The 23,951-nt window shown below is 45.4% G+C and overlaps 1 protein-coding gene across 1 annotated transcript in view; it reads right to left on the bottom strand.

Moving 5' to 3' along the window:
- Nucleotides 1–23,951, bottom strand: part of ITPR2 (inositol 1,4,5-trisphosphate receptor type 2) — a 374,378-nt gene that overhangs the window by 168,655 nt on the left and 181,772 nt on the right. Inside the window, exons 33-34 of the mRNA XM_030540942.1 lie at nucleotides 15,049–15,177; nucleotides 14,302–14,422 (exon numbers count right to left, since the gene is read on the bottom strand). Coding sequence (XP_030396802.1) covers nucleotides 14,302–14,422; nucleotides 15,049–15,177 — 250 coding nt within the window. The remainder of the gene's footprint in view (nucleotides 1–14,301; nucleotides 14,423–15,048; nucleotides 15,178–23,951) is intronic.

Genomic DNA, 23,951 nt, shown 5'->3' with positions numbered 1-23,951 from the left:
GGCATTTAAATGCTTTATTGTATCAGGGCATATGTTGGTATAGTGGGGTGGTCCCCCCACTCCTGCCTGAAGGGGTAAACAGCCTTGGAGAGGGCTGAGGCTGAGAGAAAAACCTGGGCTGATTGGGGGGAAGCAGCCTCAGCTGGGGCCATGCCCCAGTCAAGCCACAGCTGGCCCTATAAAGGGGCTGGTAGGCTGGAGCAAAGTTAGTTTCTCTCTAGTGGTAGAGAGGGATGGGCCTAGGAGCTGAGCAGGGGACCTAGAGTGGAGCAGGGCTGAGGGAAGGCCAGAGGGGCTGGGGAGCTCCAGCCTGGAAACCCCCAGGCTGCAGGCCTTGCTAAAGGCCAGAAAAGGTACTGGGGTTGCAGAGGGCAGCCCAAGGGTAGGCAGAGGCAGCAGGTCCAAACCCTCCTTACCAATTATAGAGCAGTCCGCCCCAGTGAGCAGGGGCTAGATGGTGATTGGCAGTAGCCCAAGACTGAAGCGAGATGGGGATAATGGGTTGAGAGTTCCCCAGGGAACAGAAAGACTGTGGAGTACTGCAGGGGGCATGTCATGGTACAATTCCCCACTCTGAACCTTAGTGTCCAAAAGATGGGGTACCAGCATGAATTCCTCTAAGCTCAATTACCAGCTTAGTACCCGTAGCGCTGCCACCAACCAGGAATTCCAGTGTCTGGTACACTCTGTTGCCCCCAAACCCTTGGCCGGGGACCCCCAAGACCCAGTCCCTCTGGATCTTAACACAAGGAAAGTGAACCTTTTCCTTCACTGTTGCCTCTCCCAGCCTTCCCCTCCCCCTGGGTTACCTTGGGAGATCACTGTGATTCAAACTCCTTGAATCCTGAAACAGAGAGGAAAATGCACCTTCCCCCCTCCTCCTCTCTTCCCCTCCCAGATTCTCCCTGAGAGACAATAATCCTAACACAGAGAGAATTTAGCCTCTCCCCCTTCCCTCCTTTCTCCCCACCAATTCCCTGGTGAATCCAGACCCAGTCCCCTGGGGTCTCACCAGAATAAACAAACAAACAAAAACAAACAAACAATCAGGTTCTTAAACAAGAAACTTTTAATTAAAGAGAAAAAAAAACAGTAAAAATTATCTTTGTAAATTTAAAATGGAATAGGTACAGGGTCTTTCAGCTATAGACACTGGGAATACCCTCCCAGTCTAAGTATACAAGTACAAATTAGAATCTTTTCAGCAAAATACCAATTTGAACCTCTTTCAGCCAAATACACATTTGAACCTCTTCCAGCCAAATACACATTTGCAAATAAAGAAAACAAACATAAGCCTAACTCGCTTTATCTACCTCGTACTCACTATTCTGGATCTATAAGAACCTGTGTCAGGGAGATTGGAGAGAAACCTGGTTGCACCTCTGGTCCCTCTGAGCCCCCAGAGTGAACAACAACCAAAAACTAACAGCACACACAGAAACTTCCCTCCCTCAAGATTTGAAAGTATCTTGTCTCCTGATTGGTCCTCTGGTCAGGTGACAGCCAGGCTTACTGAACTTGTTAACCCTTTACAGTCAAAGAGATAAAGTACTTCTGTGCTATTAACTTTTCTTATCTGTTTATGACAGGGCAGAACCCTGAGAGAGGCAGCACCGGAGTCCGGGAGGGACACTGGTGCCGACACCAGGGCCAGTGGCACGCAAGACACTGGCCTGCAGAGGGCGCTCCTGAGTGGACAGAGCTAATTCCCAGGACGACCAGCAGGAGGCACCACACTGGTGAGTCATTGCCCCGTTACCGTTGACAAGGACAGTGCATCTCTGAAGACCAACAGGGACCTCCCCCTCTCCCCAAGTACCATACTGCAATGCCAGCACTTAGAATAAACCCAAATCCTGGTATGGAACTGAACCAATGATATTATGGACTAGAGCAAGATGGCTCTACCTTCCACATCCCCAATGCTGCAGTGGGACCTATTAGTGCTGAGACCCACTGATTTCAGTAGAACTCTGCAAGGCTCCACACTAGCATATCCCAATGCCTAACTCGTGCTTGCGTCTGGAGCACAGGCAGCTGAGCCAAACTGGTGCAGGAGGTGCAGCTCCCCTTGAATAGACTTGCATCTCTGGTAGACACTTTCCTTAAAAAGAGTTTGCCTTGGGGAATTAAGAAGTGGTGGTGTGCCAAATATGGGAAAATGTACTTCCCAGCAGCTGCACAACCCACTCATCGCCAATGTCAAGAGAAGTTGCTTTGACGTGGCAGCCCAGTTTGCACTCTTTCTCTCAGCTTCTATTTGTTTTGGAGAAGGGGTACGTGGTTATTAAGAGAAAATCACAATGTATGACTGGCCATTATTTGTAGTTATTGTTTCTGCATGTTATTCTACCTGGATTATTTTTCCCTATCATGTCAATCACTGGAAAGTTATGGGATAATGCTAATTTGCACTTAAGTATTAGGTATGCAGAATTCCAATATACCTTAGAATACATTAACAGTGGAGCATGTGGTGCGGGAACCCTTATACTTCTACATCCCCACAGATATTATTTGAAGTTAACAACTTCCATCAGTGTCTGAATAGCAGTCAAGGGCTATGATTGTTCAAAGAGTCGCAGCTAATTAAAACTATCACAAAGAAAACCAGAAAAAAAATGCTCCTTTGTTTTGAACAGTTCTTATATGTATAATTCCATTTGTAATTAAGAGTTGCATTGATTGTCAAAGGGCACTGCTGAAATCTAAGCTATAAACAAAGACTTTGTCTTCTTATTTCCTTGCAGCTTGTAGAAAGTTTATCTTTCATTTGTTTCACATTTCATTATTTAAAACAACATGAAACATATTTTTACATTTTGGAAAGCTGACGAACAAATGTGAACATAAATATTTATTTTTAAATTTAGGTGTTGTAGGCAGCTTTCCTCTTCAAAACGTGTCAATCTCCCTTAAAGTATAAAAATAAAATATTTAAAAGCATGTTTGTTTTTGCTCCACTTTGGAATACTTCTGGAAAACAGACAAAACTTGCAAACCAGGGTCAAAATCAAAAGAAGATGAGGCCAGAAACTGATTAAATCCTGCACTTGGGGTGACTGATTTGCAGGATGGGGAAAGGATGCAATTGATTGCGTGACTGCACAAGCAGCTTGGTATGTCACGTGTGTACCCAGCCACAATTCCACCACAGGGGACTAGAACATATGCTCATCTAGAGTGTAATTCACTCATATGCAGATGGTCAGTACAGGCCTATATACCATCTCAGTCCCACTTCTGCACCAGGCTGAATTTCACCTCTAATAACTCGGGGTGTGCTTCACTGTCTGAGGAAGCATGGTTTGCTGGGAAAGAGATGTGACTAGATCCCAGGCTGATGCACACACATATACTCCCACTAGCAGAGTGGTTCTCTACAAGAGTCTCAGGGTCCCCTGGGGAACTGCAAGCAGGTTTCAGGTGGACATCCAAGCATGGCCAGTGTTAGACTAGCTGGGACCCAGGGGAGAAAGCCAAAGCCCCACCGCATGGGGCTTAAGTCCGGGGCCCTGAGCCCTGCCATCCAGGACTGAAGCCAAAGCCTGACCAATGTAGCTTCATAGGGGGACCCCAGGGCAACTGCCCTGCCCTAACTCTAGCCTGGCTTTTATATGCAGAAAACCAATTACTGTGGCACTGGTGGGCTGTGGAGTTTTTATAGCAGGGCATGGTGGGGCCTCAGAAAGAAGAAGGTTGAGAACCCCTCCACCAGTGCGCACACATTCCCACTAGCAACACACACAGTCCAGCACCAAGACCAATGAGTAAATGGTGCCAGCTGACAAAAGTGATGCTGACAATGCATTTAGCTAGGCCAATATGTAAAAATTCTGGAATGGTTTCTTGTGAACTCAATGCATCAGTTTCTCTGCTCTCTTCAATGTGCAAATTGCTTGGGTATATAGGCAGAATGGGACCCAAAATAAAGAGTGTGCATTACATTCACTATAAGCAATAGCTAAATTCAGGTCCCATGTGCAGGTAGGCAAAGTAAGGGGTTTTTTTACCCATGAAAGCTTTTGCCCAAATAAATGTACTAGTCTTTAAGGTGCCACTGGACTCCTTGTTATTTCTGAAGTCAAAAGAACACTCTGTACTCACTAGCAACAGGGCTAAACCTGGCCTGGAAGCCGAGTGTCTATTTTTGAAAAATAATATGTACATGTAGGTTCTTTCACAGAACCACAGAAATTGGAATTAGACCAGCCTATTACAGTAGGACATCTATTCCATTCCCCGGCTGGTGAAGGACTGTTCTTCCACTACGCCATCTTGTCTACGTCTACGTCCAATTTAATTTTCAGAATTTCCATGGACGGCGCGCTCACTGTTGACTTCCCTAGGAAGATTATTCCTCAGACTAAAAACTCTCACTGTTAGGAGGTTTTTATCCCATTATCTTTTACAGTAAGTATGCCCCCTTGTACCACCCTAAACAATCCCGCTCCCTCATTACCAGTACCCACGGCGTGTAAACAGACAGCTGTTTTCACCCACCCAGCCCTGTTGCCACTTAACTGAGCAATACATATTTAGTTCAATTAATCTCGCTTCATAAATCAGTCCTGCCAGCTCCTTAATCATTTACTGACTGCTTAATAAATAAATCTGGTTGGAAAGACATTGATGGTAGCAATGGTAGGAAGTCTTACAGGAAATAAAAGCTTTGTGTAGACAAGGCACAAGGCTGCCAATCTGGTACCTTTCATTGGCAGCACATATATTTTTCTTCCAGCTGAAAACTTAAGTTAAAATATTTATCATTCCACAAAAAGACCATCATTGAATTTTTCTTGCAATTAGGGAAACACAAACAGTTAAAATAGAATAAAATATGTGCTTTGTCTGAAGTGTATTCTCCCTGCTGTCAGAAATGTAACAATATTATAATCATTTAGTTTGAACTAAAAAAAAATGAAAATGGAAGATGAGTTTTCTTCCTTTTCCATTTTGTGAAAAACTAAAGTGGGAAGTAAAATGAAGTCTGCTGAGGTGAAGGAATTATTTTAGGACAGTCCATCTGTATGGGTATTAATACACAAATAATCATTTCAAAAAAGAGACAATAATATTGAGCCGAGATTCCAAGTTTAATGTTCCCTATTTGTAACTTTTTATGGTAGAAGGAAAACACCTTACAGCACATGTATGCAAACCTTACAGGTTTTCCCCAGATTCTATATACCATTATAGTGGCATAGCAGTGAGCGGAAATAGAATTCTTATAATTAGCATCCACTGCTCCAATAGGATGGGAATTGGAATTCTTTTTGTTTCTCTCATACAGCATCTTGCCACCTATTGTCCTAGAACAGGGGTTGGCAACCTACGGCACGCATGCCAAAGGTGGCACGTGAGCCATTTTGCCTGGCACAAGGCTGCCGGTCTGGGGTTCTGGCTGCCAGCCCCGCTCAGCATCTGCCAGCCTGGGGTTCCGTTCACTCAGCTGGCAAGAGGCTGAGCAGGGCCGGCGGCCGGGACTCCAGACCAGCGGCAGGCGCGTCCCCTGGTTCCCCCCTCACCGTGTTTGGGTTCTGCGGCTCCCGGGAGTGTGAGCTGCCGGGGCTCGGGGCCCTGAGCCTGCTGCGGGAGGGGCGGCAGCAGTGGCTCACATTCCCGGGAGCTGCAGAGCCCAAGCACGGTGAGGGAGGAGCCGGGGGGTGCACGAGGACCGCCGCCCACATGCATCCGCTACAGGAGCCCCCCACCCACCCGCTCATCGCACTCGGGTTCTGCGGCTCCCGGAAGTGTGAGCTGCCGCAGCTGCCCCTCCCGCACCCTCACTCTCCCGCTGCCAGCTCTCCACGTGGAGTTTTGCCTCCACATGGAGCCAGCATCTGACTGGCATGGGCACGGTAAGGGGAGTCCTGGGGGGCAGTCAGGGAGCAGGGGGAGGGTTCAATGGGTCCGGAGTTCTGGGAGTCCTTTCAGGGGGCAGGGAGTGGCTGGATGAGGTGTGGGAGTCCCCGGAGGTCTGTCTGGAGGTAAGGGGGGGGTGGATAAGGGTTGGGGCAGTCAGGGGACAGGTAAGGGGTAGGGTCCTAGGGAGGCAGCTGGGGGGGGCTCAGGAGGGGGAAGTCAGGGGACAAGGAACAGAGAGGCTTAGGTAGGGGGTGGGGTTCTGGGGGGCAGTTAGGAGCAGGGTTCCCAGGAGGGGGCAGCCAAGGGACAAGGGGGAGGTTCTGACCGGGGCAGTTGGGGTGGGAAGTGGGAGGGAGTGGATGGGCACAGGGCTAGGGCAGCGCTCTCCCCTCTTTTCGATTGTTGAAATATGGTAACCCTTGGTGGGCGCCGGGCTGCAGCCTGGGCAGGAGAGGAGAGAGGGTCACGGCTGCTCCCCGCTAGCGGCAACTGCCATCTTTGCAGGGCAGCTGTCCCCCTGCACCATGCCGGCTCCACCATGGCTGGGGCCTGCTGCTGCTGCAAGCGAGATGCTCTGGCTCTCTGATGCCTACAGAAGGCAGCTCCTCCCCACCAAGCTGCTGCAGTGGCCCAAGCCCGGCAAAGCCAGTGAGTGGACTCGGGGTAGGGGCCATTGGGGTGGAGAGGAGGGAACCTGGTTTGGGAAGCAGCCCCTGGGCATGGCTGGCCCCTGGGGTCTATAAAGGCTCCTTGGGATTTGCCCCTCAATTAACCGATGTGCAGGGGTGAGGGGAGGGGGAGAGCAGGCGTGCAAGGTGGAAGTTTCGCCTAGGGTGCAAAATATTCTTGCACTGGCCCTGCCCCAGGAGATGCATGAACCCCAAGTTAAGAACCACTGTACTAAACTCACAAGATCTGCATTTTAATTTAATTTTAAATGAAACTTCTTAAACATTTTTTAAAATGTGTTTACTTTACACACAGCAATAGTTTATAGACTTAGAGAGAGACCTTCTAAAAACGTTAAAATGTATTACTGGCATGCGAAACCTTAAATTAGAGTGAATAAATGAAGACTCGGCACACCACTTCTGAAAGGCTGCCGACCCCTGTTCTAGAATCTGAGTTGGTAATGACTGACATCGCTTGGCTTGGAAGTCCTAAAGAAAGAGACCAAAAGATTTGTTTGACCTTCGCTATTGTGAAGTAACAAAATGTAGGGACTGATCCTGCCACTGCTTATTTGTGTGAGTAATCCCATTCATTTCAGTCACGATGTTAATGGTAAAGTCATGTTCCTGCTACTGAAAGGTCCTTACACAGCGTTCTCTGTCTGAGATGCAGACAAAAGGCATACATATGGCATAAGTAAAACCTTTACAATAAAAAGCCATAACAAAGACCTTTATAAATAGATTAGCAGACATCCTGTGTGCAATGCAAAATTGCTATATAAAAAGCCTCTAGAGCCAATATCTTTGATTCCTTGCGGGTGGAGAAATACAGAACTAATAGATACTTTATAGAAAATGGGGATAATATATTCAGGTTTAGCCAGAATGTAATTCAATATATTGCAGTTCTTTGATCTTGTAGCAGCAGAAAAAACATGTGCTGGAGTATGATGCACTAACAGTCATTACTTAACAGCAACAATGCTGGCTATTTGAAAGGGACCCTGGAACATTGTTTAGCTTGGAAATTAAGAGTCTGATCCCACACCATTGAATCAATGTGGGTTTTGCCACTAAGTTCAATGGGAGCAGGATTGGGCTCTATTACCCAGACATGCTTTTCTTTACCTGAGTAAATCGGCACACGTCTGGATTGTGGAACGTGAGAAAACAGTAACCAGAAAGTGGTTGCCTACTGCCCAGTCCCACTGGGATGAGGATGGGTGACATCTTGCAATTTTACCCCATGGAAAACTGGATATTTCACAAGATTTTTTGTTTGGTTTGGTTTTTTTGGTGCAAAGTCAGGACTGGCCTCAAGCCCTGCAGATTTTTTAGGGCAGGTGTTCCCAAACTGTGGTATGCATACCCATAATAGTCTACTCGGATGAAGCTTTAAAACTGTGAAGGAATTTGTTATATAAAATAAAGTAGTTAATTTACTTCAAGATGTGCCAGTGAGTACACAGATACACAGAGCCCTCACCTCCAGGCACTGTGCAGAACAGGTTCAGTTGCCCAGCAACTGTCCAGTCTAACTAACCTCAAAACTTAGGTGGGTTTTGGTTGTATATGTTGCATTATAACTGTACATAACAGTGAAATATGGACAAATGGCTAAAGACAGGTAGCATTAAGGAGCGCACACCAAGTATCAGTGATGAGAAGGGTAGAGCCTGAGAAAGGTCTGCAAAAGGAGATAAGTCCTTATAGCTCCTTTCTGAACTGAAGGCAGGTAAATCTGGCTGGAGACAAAAAGTAGTAAGTGAAGCCTGAAACTCTCATGAAGCTTTTCCCCTGGTAGTCAAGAGGAGTTGAAGTCTCAGTGCAATAAGAAATTAGCTTTTGCACCTTTCCTTTTGTTACCCTGTAAGATCAGATACATTCCCGCAATGCTCATAAGATGACAGCTGTAACGATCTTAAACTCTTAAGGCAATACTTACATCCACCTGCCAGCACTGAGCAGAATGTACATTTCTTAAAACTTACTCTGAAACAGGGCTTTTAAAAGTGTATTATCACATGGATCTTTGATATCCTGGGAACTCTGTGCATGATCTTTGTATCTGCTACAATACATTTCTGAACCCAGGGCTACCACAAAAGGAAATAAATAAAAATTATGTTTGTTCATTCAACACTACACTACATTTATTTTCCAGCAAAAGCTTCTGGTCCCTGCTATAAATCCGCCCAATACACCTTTGGTCTGAAATAGGCAAAATCTTTTCAGAATTTTCAGAAAAACCATCCTGTGAAACATGAAGGTCCTGACATTGAAACAGTCAAACACTCAATTAAAAAAAAAAAAAAAAAAAGATAGGAGAGTGCTCACGTATCTAGCCTAAAGTCAAGCCTAGTACGGCTATCTGTATTAACAAAGAAATCTTTATCTTATCTCTTCATGTGGACATGCAGCAAAATTTTGTGCTTGATGGAGCAGCATACAGGAAAAGGAGTACAACATACATTATCACTAGGGATCAGATTTTCAAACATGCTCAACAACTGCATCTGGGGGCAGGATTTTCCTAAAGAGTTCAAGCTCCTATCTAGGCAACAAAATAAGCACCACAATGTACACTTCTGAGTACCAAATATTATGAAGGTGCCTAAGTAAATGCTGAGTTCTTCTGAATATTTGGCTTCAATTGTGGGTGCTGAGCAGTTGAAAAATCTGGCTATACTTAGCTAAATAGTGCAGTGATCCTGTGCAACCCCAGTGGGCCAAATCCTTAACTTACATGGGTACTTGACGTCAATGGGACTATATACATGAGTAAAGTATGCAGGATTTGCTGCACTGTCTTCAACAGGATCGTATAGCAATTATATAAAGGCAGAATTTGGCTCACTTAGTTTCCCTTACTTACACAGCTAGTCCTTCTCCAACAGGCCAAGTTTTGTCTTCAGCTACCCTCATGCAAATCTACAGCTTTCAATTTGCCAGTGTGAGCTTCAGTTAGCTTAGAATCAGACTCAAACTCTGCACACAACACCAGGTTTAAATCTTAGCTAAATGTATATACAGAGCTATTAGCAGAAAGCTCTAATTTTTCCCCACCTTTGCTTTCACTTGTTTACTCCTCATCAGAACTCCTCTTCATCCATCACTATCTTTTAGGTGTGCAAATACAGCAAGATAACAACAAACAACAACAACAAATGCTTTCATGCATATTTTAAAACCCCAAATACTATGACCCTGCAGATTGGAAAATTGGCACATCATCGCCAGACTATGCCCCTGACACATGGCCCTCAGTCAGGGGTTGGTAAGCTTTCAAAGAAGAAGAGCCTTTTTTTGTTTTGTCTTTGACCAAGCTATTGTGAGAGCCACATCAAAGCCACACGCAAAAGCTACTTGTAGAGTTGGAACTTATCAACGAATAATGATTGAACATATTAAAGTTATTACTACTCACCAATACTTTTAATGCGACTTTTGCCATTTGAATATGACTATAAACAGGAGGGGACTCCAGCCTAGGGCTCAGGATTTGGATGCAGGAGGAGGTGGGGGGTCTGGAAAGGAGTTTGGGTGCAGGAGGGGGTTCTGACCTGGGGTAGGCGGTTGGGATGCGTGAGGAGTGCTAGGTGCTGGTTCTGGCTGGAAGGCGCTTACCACAGGCGGCTCCAGCCCAGTGGTACAGCAGTGCTCAGGCAGGCTGCCTGCTTGACCTGCTGCTCCCAGAAGCGGCTGGCTGCCTGCCTGACCCATGCTGCTCCCAGAAGCGGCTGGCTGCTGGGCATGTCTCTGTGTTCCCCTGGCAGAGGGGCGGCTCCGCATGCTGCCCCCAGCATCATCATCACAGCTCCCATTGGCCAGTTCCTGGCCTATGGGAGGTGTGGGGGTGGTGCTTGCAGGCATGGGCAGCACATGGAGACCTGCTGCTCCCTTTCCCCCACCACAGGACACGCAGAGACCTGCCAGCAGCCAACCTCTTCCAGGAGTGGCATGGGGCCAGAGCCCTGCAGTGCTGCCGGCCAGGAGCCACCTGTGGTAAGCGCCTCCCAGCCAGAGCTCGTACCTCACACCCCCTAAAAATGGTTGCCTGCAAGGGGGGCAACCAAAGAGCCACAGGAAGCTCTGGAGCTGCAGGTTGCTGACCCCTGCCCTAAGTAGAAAGTAGTATGGAGATTCCCTGCCCTAGTAGGAGCTGCAGGAGGGATTATGCTTAAGGAAGCCCCTAAGAAGGATACAGTGTGAGGCTCCTCGGTGGCAGCCCAGCACCACTCCACAGTAGTAGTAGGAGCCATGGCTTCATCTCTTCCCCATCCCTTTGGGTGAAGCTAGCCTTGAGCATCCATTGCCCTTGAAGGTTTTCAAGGGCTTTAGATGCAGTCAGCATATGTGTGAGAAGCCAAGGTATGAGGGAGGTTCTTTGAACCATTCTCCTCTCCCTCATGTACCAATGCAAGGGTTAGCTCAAATCTGGCCCTCTGTTTTATTGGATTTACAGTTTAGAACAGCACTAACAGGTTATTTTAAATATCTCCATGCAATACAAGATATATGAGAAAATGGAATACAATAGATTACAGTACAATAGAGGAATGTAGGAACTCCACAAGATATGGAAAAAATCCACCAATATGAAGAAAACTCAAGGTCAACTTCACATCTGCTACTTGCAGAACATAAGCCTTCCCGGAAAAAACAAAAAAGAGAGCCACAGACAAGAGAACACTAAATCTTTTATGTATCCATGTAGATATGAAGTGGCACACTGACTTAAGCGGGCTGGATTTTGACTTTAGGTACAGATCTGAATGACTGGTAACACACTAATCCACGAGGGGACATCATGACACAAAAATCCTTCAGCCCCCTAATTCCTTCCCTGTTTGCTCCTAATTCCCAAAGGCAGTAATTTTCTGATGGCCTATACCAGGAGTGCAGAAGGGGAGCAGAGAATGGCTATTGCCAGGAGTGAGCATTAGTCATATGAGTTAAGGGTTTGTAGGACTGGGTCCTTTACTTGAAGCTGTAAAATCAGCGGTATAAGGAACAAAGAAAATCTTCAACTTTTTAAGTTCTCCTGACAGATGGATCCATAATTAAACCAGTTTGCACAACAAATAAAAATTGTACGCTGCTAAATTGCTAGACTAATTCACACAAAATGTTAATGAGATGCTTTGGCAAAAGCATTAAATGAAAGTACTGTAAAATAAATCTGAAATCTAAATTTAGAGAGTCAGTTGTTGCAATGTTACAGATGCAGCAAATGTCCAAGAGACCATCTCAGAGTGGTGGGGTTATTTACCATAACTTAAAAAAAAAAAATTAAAACAACTATATCTATCAAGCTTCTAACATCATGATTCTGTCCCTCCCTTCCCTTCTTATTCATGTGTCCACAAGTTGTCTAGCTGCTTTCAAAACTACTCAAAGTGTGTAGTGTCACAAAATGGGGTTAGAATAACAACACTGATTGGGCTTGCTTTGGCTGAACTGATTTCAAAATAGAGAGAGTTTGGAAAATGTCAATCAAAATGGCTCATTTTTAGAAAATATCTCCATCAAATCATCTTTTCCGTGACAAAGTAAAAGATTTTAAAATAATGTTTTTGTGGAAATTGAATCCTAAAACTGAACCTTTGCCAATGTTAGCTAAATATCTGTGAAAGTTCTTCTTTAGGATTAAACTCCTACAGAAGAAAATTTAAAGTCTTCTCCTTTGACACAGACATGATATTTTAAACCCTTTTAAAATTTCTAATTGTTACGGATTAATTATTTAATAGGTTTTTTTTCCTGGAGCATTTACTTGTTTGGGGCTAGACTGGGGATACTTTTGCGGATGAGCATGTATTCACACAAGTAGTCCCATTGGTTTCAAAGTGAGTAAGGGTTGAATACTCTAGCCCTTAATGAATTCTACCTCAGTACTACTAAATTATGTAGTTGACTTAAGGACCAAATTCTGATTTGGAGTATGTGTACAGGCAGAGCAGTAAGAATCCACTGTACACCTTTAGGCAGGCTACCTGGACCAGGGTTGTGAAAGGATAAGGACACCTGCTTATTCCTCTCCCTGAGCAGGAAAGTAAAGAGCGGTCAGGGAAATTCAGGGTTTGGTTTCAACTCACTGGCCAGAACAACTGAGCTAGCATGAGAGTCAAGCGAGGAATAACTTAACATCTCCCAGGAGCAAAGGGGAACAAAGGAGGGAATGTTCGTTGATTGGTCCACAATTCCTTCCCTGAGATGTTTCCAAGGATGATACAGCTATACATCATCTACTACTATGGGCTGTGCCTTACCACAGAATGGAGTCTACAATGATTAATAGGGCCCTACCAAATTCACGTCCATTTTGGTCAATTTAACTGTCATTAGGTTTTAAAAATCATAAGTTTCACAATTTAAGCTACTTAAATCTGAAATTTCACAGTGTTGTAATTGTAGGGGTCCTGACCCAAAAAGGAGTTGTGGGAAGGTCTCAAGGTTATTGTAGGGCATGGGGTTTGCAGTACTGTTACCCTTACTTCTGCGTTGCTCCTGGTGGTGGCGCTGCCTTCAGAGCTAGGCAGGTGGAGAGGGGCAGCTGCTGGCTGGGAGCCAAGCTCTGAAGGCAGAGTCGCTGTCAGCAGCAGTGCAGAAGTAAAGGGGGCATGGTACAGTATTGCCACCCTTACTTCTATGCTGCTGGTGGGGCGCTGCCTTCAGAGCTAGATGCCTGGCTAACAGCCGCCGCTCCCCAGCCACCCAGCTCTGAAGGCAGCACAGAAGTAAGGGGTGGCAATACTGCTACCCCCCTAAAATAACCTTGTGAGCCTTCTGCAACTCCCTTTTGGGTCAGGATCCCTGAATTTGAGAAATGCTGGTCTCCCCCATGAAATCTGCATGGTAGAGGATAAAAGCACACAAAAGACCAGATTTTGCCAGGTGAGGAGACAATCCATGATGCATTTTTCATGGCCATGAATTTGGTAGGGCCTTAATGATCATGAATGCCTATGATGTGACACATTTTAAGATCATTTCTATATGAGAAGATGATGTCATATTGTATTAGCGTAGACAGGAGCACCGCCAGCTTTTTTGGTGCCCCTGAAATGCGGCCCCCAACAGAGGCAGCAGAAGGTCCCACCCCCGAAATGCCGCCCCAACATAGGCAGCAGAAGGTCCTACCACCAACGACCGGGGTGGCTGAAGACCTGGCAGCCACGGTCGCCAGCCCCCATATGTTAGCACCCTAGGCAACCGCCTAGGTCGCCTAATGGGTTGCGCTAGCCCAGAGCGTAGATGAATACCACCTGCTTGGAGTCCGATTCTACTTTCATTTACATCACTGAACACCACCATTCACCTGAACAACCCCCTTGAATGGGATCTAAGTGAGGGAAGAAATGAGACTTGAAAATCAGAGCTTCTGAGACTTACATTGTGAAATTCATGGAGGATAGGTGCATCAATAGCTATTAGCCAAGATGGGCAGGGATAGTGTCCCCAACCTCTGTTTGCCAAAAGCTGGGAATGGGCAACAGGGGATGGATCACTTGATGATTACCTGTTCTGTTCATTCCCTCTGGAGCACCTGGCATTGGTCACTGTCAGAAGACAGGATACTAGGTAGATGGATCTGTGGTCTGACCCAGTATGGCTGTTCTTATGAAATTATACAACAATTTTCTAGTATCAGTGCCTTGATTTCCAGGATGCTACAACCCAAAAAATAATGGATCCCAACTCAGGCTTATTTAAAACACAGTAAAGAATAATTAAATAAAAATTTGGCACATACCCACTTCGGCCAAAGTTTTGATACACGACTCCACTGAGGCTTTCTGTGCAGGGTTCGGCCAGGTACAGTTGTAAATTCTAAAAGCAGACTGAAGCAGTTGGATAAAAACTGGCTGATGTGTCTGAAAACAAAAAGGTAAACTGCTAATTTTAGACTGAAAATCATCCTTATAATTACCCTAAGTTATGCGCCACATAAATTACATGCATGACTTTTAGCCTCTATACTCAAATTAGAACTCAATTAAATCATCGTCACTCTTCAGTACAGCATGCAAAATAAACCAGTTTAGCATTCTTATAGAGTGTCAAACCATGCAATCCTTAATCAATCAAAATTCCCACTGATATGAAACAAAATAGCATACTGCAGAAAAAAATGGGGAGATTCTCGGGTCCCAAACATGTGGGAAACTTTCTAACTTGGGCCACAAAGATTTCCTCTATTAGAAGCACAAACAAAAGTTCCCCGATCTTGCAAAGAGATAGTCATACAAAGGCCCAATGAAATCACAAAAGCCAGATGTGAAGCTCTGTGGAAAGAGAGTCCTTTGCTGGATCAGGGTCATCAGGAGTACAATTTGTCAAGGGCATATTTACAAGAGGGATTACACTGCTAGTGCGAATCATGAGGAATGGGAGAGGAAATAAAGAAGGAAAGAAAGTTGCAGCACTCCCCTCCAGCGAGTGGAAGAAGACTCATTAATGATCTGAATTACATATTTGTTGCAGTCTCCCTTGTTCTTACCTGGAGGCTGGTGCTGTTATCTGAAAATGGAGAACTGAAGAAGCCACTCACAATGTTCATTACTGGTTCAGTGACATACTTCTCCAAAGATGTGTCTGCATGTTTCCGGTCTGTAGTTGTGTTGCAAACCTAAAATGAAAAGGAAAATATTAGTTTTTGTTTACCTGTGATCTTTTAACATTTTAAAAAGATAAACACACATGCACACACAGTATTGATATTTAATCCTTTTTCAAAAATGTTGATTTTTTTATGTTTTTAATATAAAAATTAAGATACCTACCTTGTGGTCAAGTTGTATTCTGTTTAATTATCTTTGTTCCTGGGAGCTCCACTCCCTCCTGATCCCTACCTTTCCTGAACTAGATCCTCTAGTTGAGTTGGCTACTCTTTCCCTCACCATGAAACAAAGGAGTTTGTTGGATAACACTGGTCATTCCTGTAGGCCCACACATCATATGCCATCTTACATATCTAGACAGACTCAGGAGGAAAAAGGATCACTCCTCCAGGTGGGTTGGAGGAGACTTTAGAGAGAGATGGAAAGATAAACCTACTATATTAGAAGAGTGAGAAAGATCAGTGGTGCTGAATTTGGAGCTGGTTTCAAATTATTACAGCCAGATGGGAAAGATGGAACTCCTTCAAAGGAAGAGTTTTAAAAACCAAAACCAAATAAGCAAACAAAAAGGACAAGTAGAAAGCAAGCACAGACATAACAAAAGCAAAATCCCATCTGTTCTGCCAGCAGCAGCCTCCGTAGGAACAAAACTGCAAAAACAGTCAAAGACCCACCCACTCTGCCAGGTGAGCTACATGGTAGATTCATCATGTCATGGTGTTAAGTGTAAAACATGTGCAAAAGGGAAGGAAGAAGGAGAAGAGAGGAGAGGAGGACATTGGGAGAGGGTTGGCGCTGAACTGAAATACTTCTTAAGGCCAATTAATGGGCTGTAAAAGAATGTGGAATGATTCAACTTCTGTACAGCATCCTAGAAGACAACATCCATCATTTTATGCTGCATACATTTATTATGGTAAAAAAATTGAGGATTTTTTTTTATGGGAGAGGAGATTTGATAGCTAGGGAACTGAAGAACAGAGAGAGTAAGTGATTTGCTCACTCTCACAGAGAAAAACTCATTGGCAGGGCCAGTAAGAGCATAAAGACCTGTATCCCAGGTCAGGCCATCCATCCTTCTGATTATGCAGTACTGTAGCGGCACATGAACCTTATAAGCCAGAAACTCTGAACTGTTGAAAGGAAGTTTATGGAGACTTCAAACAGCACCAGTCATTGCTGGGAGATGAACAAGTCACTTACCTTGTGCAGTAACAATGGTTCTTCAAAATGTGTCCCCCTATCGGTGCTCCACTGCAGATGTGATTGCATCCTATTACTACTGATCAGAGAACTTTGGTAGCAGCATCTGTTCAGTCTGCACATGTGCTGTTTCTCTCTTGTGCTCTGCCACAAGGCTAACCAGCATTGCGCAAGCGAACTCTCCTCAGTTCCTTCTCTATTGCAGAATCCATGATAAGAACTCAGAAGTAGAGGAGACGAGGGTGGGTCATGGAGCACCCACAGCAGGACACATCTTGAAGAACTCTCTTTACTGCACAAGGTGAGTAACTTCTTCAAGCAGCATCCCAATGGGTGCTCCACTCTAGGTGACTCCAGAGCAGTATCCCCCATGGAAGGCTGGCACTTCGGAGTTGAGTCTACTACGGACAATAATACTGCGGAGTCAAATCTAGCATCGGCATCATGATGACATAGGGTTCCATAAAGGCATGCGCAGATGCCCAAGTAGCTGCTCTGAAGATTTCCGGGATGGGGGCATCCTTGAAGAAGGTGACCATGGAGGAAACCAATCTTGTGGAGTGGGTACGGATAACAGATTGCACGTGGAGATACTAAATTGCGAGCCTCACAACACAACACTCGCAACACATTTAGAGAGTCTCTGGGCTGATGCCACTGCACCTTCAGACCTATCCACAGCGGAGAGGAAAAGCCTAGGAGATTTCCTAAAAGCCTTTGTCCTGTCCAAGAAGGAAGTCAGGGCTCTCCTTACATCTAGTGTGTGTAGAATGACTTCCCTATTATCCTGCTGAGGTTTAAGATAAAAGGTCAGGAGGCGAATGAGTTGATTCATGTGAAAGGCTGAAGTCACCTTAGGGATGAATTTCTGGCATGGTCTTAGCATAACCTTGTCAGGACAGAACATGGTAAATGGGAGGGAGGGGGTGTCATAAGAGCTGCTATCTCCTCAGTCCTTCTCGCTGAGGTGATGGTGACCAGAAACGCCATCTTCACTGAAAGTTGCGTGAGTGAACAAGTGGCCATGGGTTTGAAGTATGGTCTGGTCGGTCTTTTTAATATTAAATTCAGGTCCCATGGTGAAGTAGGATGTCTGGGTTGGGGAAAGAGGTTTGCTATGCCTTTAAGGAACCTCTTTGTAGTTGGATGGAAGAGGACTGAGTACCCTTCTCTTTGTTGGTGAAAACTCACTATTACTGCTAAAATGTACCCTGAGCGAGTTAATAGATAGTCTAAGACTAGTGGTAGAGTAGCAGATGCCGGGGTAATATGTCTGGAATGGTACTAAACCTGATCCACTTTTGTAAGTTAGTACGACAGATAGTCTGTTTCTTGCTGTGTAGTAAGACTTCCTGTACCTCCTCAGAGCAGGATCTCTCTACATGTTGGAACCACAAAAGAGCCAGGCCTTGAACTGCAGTATCTATGGGTTGATGACAGAGAGTGCACCTTCGTTCTGTGGGAGGAGTTACAAAGCAAGTTGAAGAGGGATTGGTGGACATGTTGCCAATTGTGACAGTAATGGTACCACCTCTGTCTTGTCCAGGTAGGAGCAATCAGTATGACATTTGCTCTCTCTCTCTTTTTATTTTCAATACCACTTTCAGTAAGAGAGGAAATGGGGGAAAAGGTGTAAAGGCCCTTGTCCCATGAGAGAAGGAAAGCATCCCCTAAGCAGTGCTGTCTGAGGTCTTCTCTCAAGCAGTATCGTGGGCATTTCTTGTTCAGATACATGGCGAACAAGTCTATCATCAGTGTCCCCCGTCATCGTAGGGGACAAGGAATAAGTCATGGAGTATCACTGAGCCCATCTCCCACTTGTAGTCAAATGGGAAACTGTGACTGCTGTCATGTTGGGCACTCCTGGTAGGTAGGCTGCTAATACTGTAACGCTGTGGGAAATGCACCAGTTCCACAGCTTTAGCGCTTCCACACAAAGGGAGGGTGATCTGGTGCTCCCTTGATGATTTACGTAGCACATGCACGCTATGTTGTTTATCATGACCTTTGTGTGTGTGCCTCCGATCAGCAGAAGGAAGTGAGTGCACACATTCCTGACCATTCTTAGTTCAAGGAGGTTGATGTGAAGACACCTCATGGGGGGGACCATTTGCCCTGTACTGTGAGGCTGTTGAGATGTAACAGATCTTGGGAGACAGGCCAGTCCTCGCTTATAGACGGCCTCCCAACCTGAAGCAAAGACTCACCAGCAACCGCACACCATACAACATAAACACTAACCCAGGAACCTATCCTTGCAACAAAGCCCGATGCCAGCTCTGTCCACATATCTATTCAAATGACACCATCATAGGACCTAATCACATCAGCCACGCCATGAGGGGCTCATTCACCTGCACATCTACCAATGTGATATATGCATCATATGCCAGCAATGCCCCTCTGCCATGTACATTGGCCAAACTGGACAGTCTCTATGCAAAAGAATAAATGGACACAAATCTGACATCAGGAATCATAACATTCAAAAACCAGTGGGAGAACACTTCAACATCTCTAACCACTCAGTGACAGACTTGAAGGTGGCAATTTTGCAACAAAAAAACTTCAAAAAACAGACTCCAAAGAGAGACTACTGAACTCGAATTAATATGCAAATTAGATACAATTAACTCAGGCCTAAACAGAGACTGGGAACGGTTAGGTCATTACACTAATTCCCTATCTATTTCCCTAAGTTAAGTTCACCTCACACCTTCTATGGGTCATCTTACTTATCACTTTAAAAGTTTTTTTTCTCCTGCTGATGATAGCTCATCACAATTGATTAGACTCTTCCTGTTGGTATGCATACTTCCACCTTTTCATGTTCTCTGTATGCATAAATCTCTCCTGTCTGTGTGTTCCGTTCTGTGCATCCGAAGAAGTGAGCTGTAGCTCACGAAAGCTCATGCTGAAATAAATGTTAGTCTCTAAGGTGCCACAAGTACTCCTGTTCTTTTTGCGGATACAGACCAACAGGGCTGCTACTCTGAAATCCACATACTTAAAGATTCCAGGGGTACTTGTGCAGTAATATAGTGACCCCTGGGTCTTTGAATGAGGCTTTATACTTGAGGGGGAGAGGAGGTGAGCGGCGAGTCGGAGGCGAGAAGGTGGGCAAGAGGCGGGTGGGCAAAGAGGCGAGCAGTGATGCAGCAGGGGTTCTAGGGGCGGGCATGGGGGTTTCTGGCAGGGGAGGGAGGAGATGAAAGGAGGCAAGTGGTGGGTGGGGGACTGACTAGGAGGGACGCAACAAGCAGCATCCCAGATCAAAGGGCATCGGGGTCTGGGAGGGGTCAGCAGCAGTGGGACACTGGCCTGCAGAGGGCGCTCCAACGGCTGGATGAGCTAATTCCCGAGAAAACCAGCAGGAGGCGCCGCCAGGGTTAATCTTGCTTGCTTACACAAGTGCTGGGGGAGGGGTGTTTCGGCGGCGGGCGGCGGCACTGAGGGGAGGGTGGTGGGGGTTCAGCTCTCAGCTATTTTCTTTGGAGTAATATGGCCCTCGCCACTTTACGAGTTGTGCAGGCCTGGTCTAAGGTGTAACTTCTTCCTCAATATCAGCCTCCTGTTCCTCCATCACCTCTTGAGGGCACTTCATAGGTTCCTAGTGGGCCATGCTAGAACTTTGGGAGGCACAATGTCTATTGTCTGATTGGATCCCAGTAAGACCACTAGGATAGTGGGAACCATTATTGTTCATACCAGGGAGGCTGAGAATCAGATGGACAGTACGGCTGAGGAGGTCCAGATTGGTAATGAGCACTATAAGGTGCATGGAGAGAGCGACGGGAGTCCACCTCTCCTGCTCACTGTCTGACTCCTCTCTGGACAATAGGGGTGCACGGTCCAATGCCAAACGGGAATCTGGAGTCTGAGGCAGACTCGGTTCCAGAGCCCCGGTAAGGTCTCGAGTATCTGAAGTCTTGTGGTGCCATAGGTACCAGTAGTGGTTGTCAGTGCTGGGATGACTATGCTGATGGAGTTGGTGATGTGGTCTGGGTTAAATGATCCAACGGTGTTTGGGGTATCGTTGATGGTACCAATGCTGTTGTCCACACTAATGGAGTCTTCCCCAAAGCAAGGTCTCTGTCCTTGTCATGGCCAACCAGTAATGTTTCATTGCCTATGCCCATTGGGTTGTTAGGCAGCCCAACATGCTCCATCCACATTTGGATGGCTTCGGTGCTGTCAGTCCTGATGATACCGAAGGAGCTGGTGATCTTTTTCAGCTGGTTCAGGGCTTGCTCTGGGGATTCACAGCTCTCTTTTTAGAAGCCTTATATGAGTGACTCATAGTTGCCTTTGTATGCTCACTATCCTTAGATGTAGAAGGCAGTGATGAAGACTCTTGCCGCCTGGGTGAATCTTGATGCAGATCTGAAGATGGTTGGAGCGCTGCTTCCATTAGAAGTTTAAGCCTCAGCTCTCAGTCCTTTTGGGACCACAGTTTCATGTGCCGGCAGAAACCATACTTCTGGGGAATGTGGTTTTCCCCAAGGCAATAAACACAATGAGGGTGTCCATCCATCACTGGGATGGCCTCTTTGAAGTTGAAACACCTCTTTAAGTCCAGTGAACTGGGCATACCCTGGCCCAAGATGGTCCCCAGACAAGGGAGGCAGGTGAATAAAAATTAAAATAAAAAAATAAAGAAAGAAACCCAAAGGAAACTAAGGCCTGGTCTACACAGAGGGTGGGGATCAATCTAAGTTACGCAATTTCAGCTACATGAATAAGGTAGCTGAAGTTGATGTACTTAGATTTACTCACCGTGGTGAGTCGACTGCTGACGCTCCCCCGTTGACTCCGCTTGCGCCTCTTGGTCTGGTGGAGTACAGGAGTCAATGGGAGAGCGCTCGTAGGTCGATTTATCGCGTCTAGACTAGATGTGATAAATCGACCCCCGCTGGATCGATTGTTGCCCGCCAATCTGGCAGGTAGTATAGACCAGCCCTAAGTAATAGCAACAAAAGAAATTAAAAGATTGATTAGCAAGTATTTAGTGGGTTAATGATCCAATAAACTGACATCTAAAAGCCAGGAGCAGGTGAGAAGGAACTGTGGAGGATTTGCTCACCCAATGCTGGTTAGCCTCATGGCAGAGCACAATGAGAGGGCCAATGCATGTGCAGGCCGAATGGACACTGCTATTAAAGTTCTCCAATCAGCAGCACAGGAATGCAAGTACAGCTACAGTGGAGCACCTATAGGGACACTACTTAAAAAAAAAATTACTGTAATACAAATAAATTTTGAGTAGAACACCATGTGAGTGGACAATACAAGGCACATTATAGGCATGAGGCCATTAGGGGTTTGTTACAGGAGCGGGTGGGTGAGATTCTGTGGCCTGCATTGTGCAGGAGGTCAGACTAGATGATCATAATGGTCCCTTCAGACCTTAAAGTCTATGAGTTAGGGGAGTCTTCAGAGAGCAAGGTAAAACTCAGAGGCATGAAGGACCCTGGAAAAGGCTTGCTTGATTTTAATGTACAAAAACAGCAAGGCACAGAGCGCGTGTAGTGTTTTTTCCCCAACAGCAAGAATGGGAATGGTTATGTAGACAGAAAAGCAACAGTAGCTATATCATAAAAGTGAGATAATAAACCCACTAGTGTCAGTAGAGGTGTGACATTTTTCCCACAGCTCTAGTGGAGGTAAATGAAGGTTGAGTTACTAATCAAAATTTTTTGAAAAGATCAGAGACCTAAATCCATCTAGATGTGCTTCTGCCTTTAATTAAGCTGCAAGCCAATTTCTGCTGGAACCAGTAGCTCTGAGGCTCAACGTTCAGGATCCCAACAGGAATACAGGGAGCTGCACGGTGTTGGCATGGCGATTTTACCAACTGCCAAAACTAAATTACAAAATGCTTTGAAGATTTTCTAGACAAGTGGGGGAAAGCACTGCTGGAAAGCCATTGAAGGGGTCCATCTTATTCCATCACAGGCCTCATAACAGAATGGCAATCCTATGATCCTCCCTCACCCCTTATTATCTCTCACCCTTTACTGGATCTTGAATCCAATAACAAAGCTGATCAACATCTCAAATGGAAAAAGAAAGAAATCCAGCCGGAGGATACCACTAGCCATCTTCCACCTTAGCACTCTCTAACAACACAGACTCCTAGGTCCCAGGCTCACCATTGACAGGCAGTTGTAGCAGCTAAAAGAAAAGCATTTCCCTACCTACCTCCCTCCAACAGCAACTCTTTTAGCTCACGGAACATAGATGATCAAAGGATTCTTCTTTCTAAACTATTTTGAGAGCTGTCATAATATCCATTCATGAAGCTAAGAGCCTTCTAATAGTTCTGATGGCTACATAAAGCTGATGTATTTGCAACATGTGGACACTGCCTCAGCCCCGAAAAGCAGGTCTCAACAAATACACTCAACAACTTTGAAAATTTGGTTACCCAGATGGCCTGGCTGAACCATGGAACAGAAGAGAGCATTTTTGACATGCTCTTTTAGCTGATGGGGAAAAAGAAAAAGGAGCTACTAACCAGGAAATGAAAGGAACTAATCAGGCAGCTACCCAGAGGGCTTTGCAGGAGAGCAACACAAAAGTGCCCTTTTGCCCTTCTTTTTTTGGGGGGCACACCCAAAAGAGAATAAAGGGATGGTTGGTGGGCTAGGCAGCACAATGCATTAACAACACACTCACAATTCCTCTCTGAAGAGCTGGAGTTTAATTTCTCTTATCAGAGGACAAAGTGCAAATGAGCTTGATAGTGCCACACATCATACCTCTATCTGATGTCCATACCTCTACACCATTTGGTACAATTTAACGCGATGGGTGTTCTCTGCCCAAGAAAGTCTCTGAGTTGGAGTAGCAGAATGTGTAGAGACGTGCCTCCCTATATACATCTGCTTCTATAAAAAATGGTCCTATTACGGAGTTAAAGCAAAGAGAGGTTTGTGGATGCTGCTACTGGAGGGTCAGAATTGCACCATGTCAGATAAGAGGGAAAGAGATTAAACAGAAGAAAGTGCTGCTGGCTGTAAGTCAGAGAGGTTAAAGCCTAGAATTCCCTCCAGCAAAGATTCTGATCTTCATTCTCAACTGATCTTGGATTGCCCAGAAGGGGCCTCACTGTAGGAACAGCTACAGAAACAAGACAGACAGCAGCTGTGTAGGGTTTGCAGAGGTCTCATTACTGATGGCCTTTTCCAAAAGAGAGAAGCACACAGACATAGCCACATTATCCTGTTCCCTGAAACACTAAGCAAAAAAATAAATAAATAAAAATCGATTTGTCTGCTTCATAGAGAGGTGAAGAGGCTCGAGCACCTATTGTACTGCACAAATATCTGAACTTATTCTTCTCTAGGCTATAAATCGTGCTAACTACAGGAGTGTGCCATTTTCTGCTGATAGGTTTCAAAGAAACTATTTCATGAGGCACTATTACTTTGGTGTGAAAGCCCACTGCAGAATTCAATTGCAGTTCTTTCACCTCTTTTTTAATTTAAGCTAAAGAAAACACAAGGAGTGAGAATTTAGTGCCATAAAATGTAAAGGACAAAGCCAGGCACCCAGTTTAGAGCTGTGCTGTAAAAGC

This window comes from Gopherus evgoodei, chromosome 1 (assembly GCF_007399415.2).
Source record: "Gopherus evgoodei ecotype Sinaloan lineage chromosome 1, rGopEvg1_v1.p, whole genome shotgun sequence".
In the NCBI taxonomy this organism is placed as follows: domain Eukaryota; kingdom Metazoa; phylum Chordata; order Testudines; family Testudinidae; genus Gopherus; species Gopherus evgoodei.
The sequence above is the reverse complement of the archived record's forward strand: the minus strand, read 5'-3'. Positions and strand labels throughout refer to the sequence as shown.